Raw genomic sequence first — 3,050 nt, forward strand, 5'->3', positions numbered from 1 at the left:
GGCCGCAATATCCGAATCAAACCTTTTCAATGTGATGTCTGTGTGTGTGTGTACGTACGTGCGTATGTTCGTATGTGCGTATGTTCGTTCGGATTTTTTCGCCTCGATTATTTCGTGACTGGGCTTATTCGACGCGTATTTAAGAACTGAAAAAGTTTTCGGCAGAATTAGTTGAGCTGTTAAGTGGATAAAACACATCACATGTCTATGGAGATAATGATCGTTCCAGCATAAGCTGCAGTACATGTTCGAAGAATAATCTATGAAGGCTAATAAGGTAAGTTTTTAAAGGTAAGTAAGGCTCGCTATGGCAAGGCAGAAACATTTTGGACTAGGAATATTGAAAATACTTTTCGAAAGCAAGTTTTCTATTGCAGTGTAAAGTGCGTGTAAGATACGATTTTTAGTGAGTCAAAAAGTGCAAAATATTTTTGTTTTCAGTTTTATTGAACCCAGTCTTTTTCAAGATATGACTTTTTCAGTTTATAGGATTTTGCAAACCTTTAGATAATCAAAATTGGTAGATTAATCTAATATTTACTATGTTTTAGTAAGGAACGCAAGATGCTAGTTACATACGATAAGCTCCTCGTAAAAAAATGTAAAAAATTTTTATGCAAATCATTTGTAAAGATAATTTTGGCTCAATAATTATGGAAATATATTATTGGAATGTATTGCCTATACCTATTCTATAAAATATGGCGTTGATAGTTCATTCGATTTAAAGCTGTGTACAGCTGATATCACGAGAACTAGAAAGCTTTATTTTTCCATTAAATTATAATATGCATTGAAAAGTGGAAAAACAATTCTGAAAATAAAATTGAAAAAATAAACAAACTTTTGCAAAGACAATCATTTTTTATATTTCGAAAAAAGGTAATATACAAAAAAGGCAGAAATTAAAAAAAAATACAAAGGAACAAACAAGGAAGAAATCTTGGAAACAGATTCAGAGATATTTAAATATTTGGAGAATTATTTACAAAAAAATATCCGTACAGAATATCATTTTCGAAATAATTAATCGAAAATTATAAATATTAAATTAAATAATTAAGCAAGAACACGAAAATAAAAGTTTTATGTACACAAATACTTGTTGATCACGATATGTTTTTTAGAAAAACGCTTCAAAATACTTGTACAAAAGGTGAATTTTCTGGATTGTAAGAGTATACAGGTCCTTGAATGGGTTCCACATTTTGATATTGTAATCTAGCAACAAATGCCATTTTCTTTAAATCTTCTTCAGTCATATAAACAATTTTTTGTAATTTACCATCGGGTAAGAGAAGATAATAATATCCATTAGCTGCTTTTGTGCTTTCTTCTTCGGCTTCTTTGTCATTTGTATAGTTTTCTTTGGCTTCGGCGTCATATGCTACAGTGGGTCCAACTTCAGTTGTGCTATCACTTGATACTTCAGTTGTTGAACTTTCTGGTGTTTCAGTTGTTGTTTTACCACGAGCTTTTGGTGGAACATATTTGTTAACTTTGGAGTAGTCACTTTGTACTTCAGCTTGTTGGGCATCACTAGGTTGTGTGTAACGTCCAAAGAAGAATGTTCTGGATGGAACATATTGTGATTGTTCTTGTTGAGCAGGAGCGGTATATTTTCCTGATTTCGATTGAGTATTTGACTGAGTATATCTTCCAGAGAATTCTTGGTTTTCATCAGCTTCTTCATCATCATCATCATCATTTTGAGCATTACGAGCTGCTTCTTCAGCTTGTTGTTGATTACCATTTGTTTTTACCAATTCAACTTGGGATTTTGGTGAGGTAAAACGAGCACTTCCACGTTGAACATATCGGCCTTGTTGGTATTGTGCATCAACTTGTTCTGGTTGTTTAACTTGTTTGTTATATTTAACATTGCCACGTTGTGCTTTTGCCGCTGGTACTTGGGGTTCGGCTTCCTGGGCGTCATCTTGTTGTTCATCGACATCGGCTTCAGTTTGTTCTCCAACATTTAATTGACCAGAAAATTTACCTTTTTGTACTTTTAACTGTCCAAAAGGAGCTGGTGATTGTTTTGGTGCAACTCTTTGTCCAAATTGGGGTTGTTGTGATTGAGCATTGTATTGTCCATTTTGTTGTTCATTATATTGTCCTGATTGTTGGCTAGGTGCATTGTATTGTCCTTGTTGAGCATTATACTGTCCAAATTGTACAGCAGCCTGGCTTGTTTGTTGTCCTGGTGCATTGTATTGCCCTTGTTGACCATTGTATTGTCCAAATTGTTGTCCTTGGTATTGTTGACCGTTGTTATAATAATTTGGATCTTGAGCACCAGCGAATTGTTGTTGTTGATAGTTGTATTGTTCAACAGCTGCTGGTTGTGGAACAAATTGAGCTTGTTCCGGAGCACCATATTGACGGAGTGGTTGATTCACTTGTACAACATATTCACCTGGTAAAAGTAATAATTGACCAGCTGGTGGCCCAGCTGGATCGTAGCCGGTACCACTTGCTACTGCTTGTTGTTGTCCAAATTGTGGTTGAGTAGCAGGTTGTGCTGGATGTACATATTTGAATGTACGAAACTGTGGTGGCTCAGCACCAGCTCCCCAAATAGCTACTAACACTACCGTGAATACAATGAATTTATTCATGATTGAAATTTGATTGTTTGAAATTCGAGTTTGAATTGAAACTGATTTGTGATAACGAGTGTAGGTGTATTTATATGAAAATATTTTGTTTGATTTCGGGGTTGTTTTATTTTGTGATGAATAATCAGTAATAAGAGTGTGAGGTGAGATATGACATTGGCTTCAAATGTTCTTAAGTATGTGCCTATTGTATACAAAGTAGTTACATCATTGACCTACAGATGATTGAATTCGATATCATTATTTATATGTTGATTGATTTTCTTAATGTATTTTATTTTGACTCTATTTATTTTAAAGATGTACACTTTTGTCCAAATAGTTATCATAACTATATGAGAGTCTTAAAATTTTTGTTAGTTTTATTAGTTCTATAGATCACTGGCATACAAAAAAAAAATTTTCAGCTGCATGGGATAATTTTGGTAA

General features: G+C 33.8%; 1 protein-coding gene across 1 annotated transcript; it reads right to left on the bottom strand.

The window, feature by feature from the left end:
• Positions 1–1,071: 1,071 nt before the first annotated feature.
• On the bottom strand, positions 1,072–2,669 carry LOC123299924 (glutenin, high molecular weight subunit PW212-like). Its single transcript, XM_044882347.1, has one exon. The coding sequence runs from the start codon at positions 2,619–2,621 to the stop codon at positions 1,137–1,139; it is 1,485 nt and encodes a 494-aa protein (XP_044738282.1). The 5' UTR covers positions 2,622–2,669; the 3' UTR covers positions 1,072–1,136.
• Between the last annotated feature and the right edge of the window lie 381 nt (positions 2,670–3,050).

The sequence above is a fragment of the Chrysoperla carnea genome, chromosome 5 (assembly GCF_905475395.1).
Source record: "Chrysoperla carnea chromosome 5, inChrCarn1.1, whole genome shotgun sequence".
Lineage (NCBI taxonomy): Eukaryota > Metazoa > Arthropoda > Insecta > Neuroptera > Chrysopidae > Chrysoperla > Chrysoperla carnea.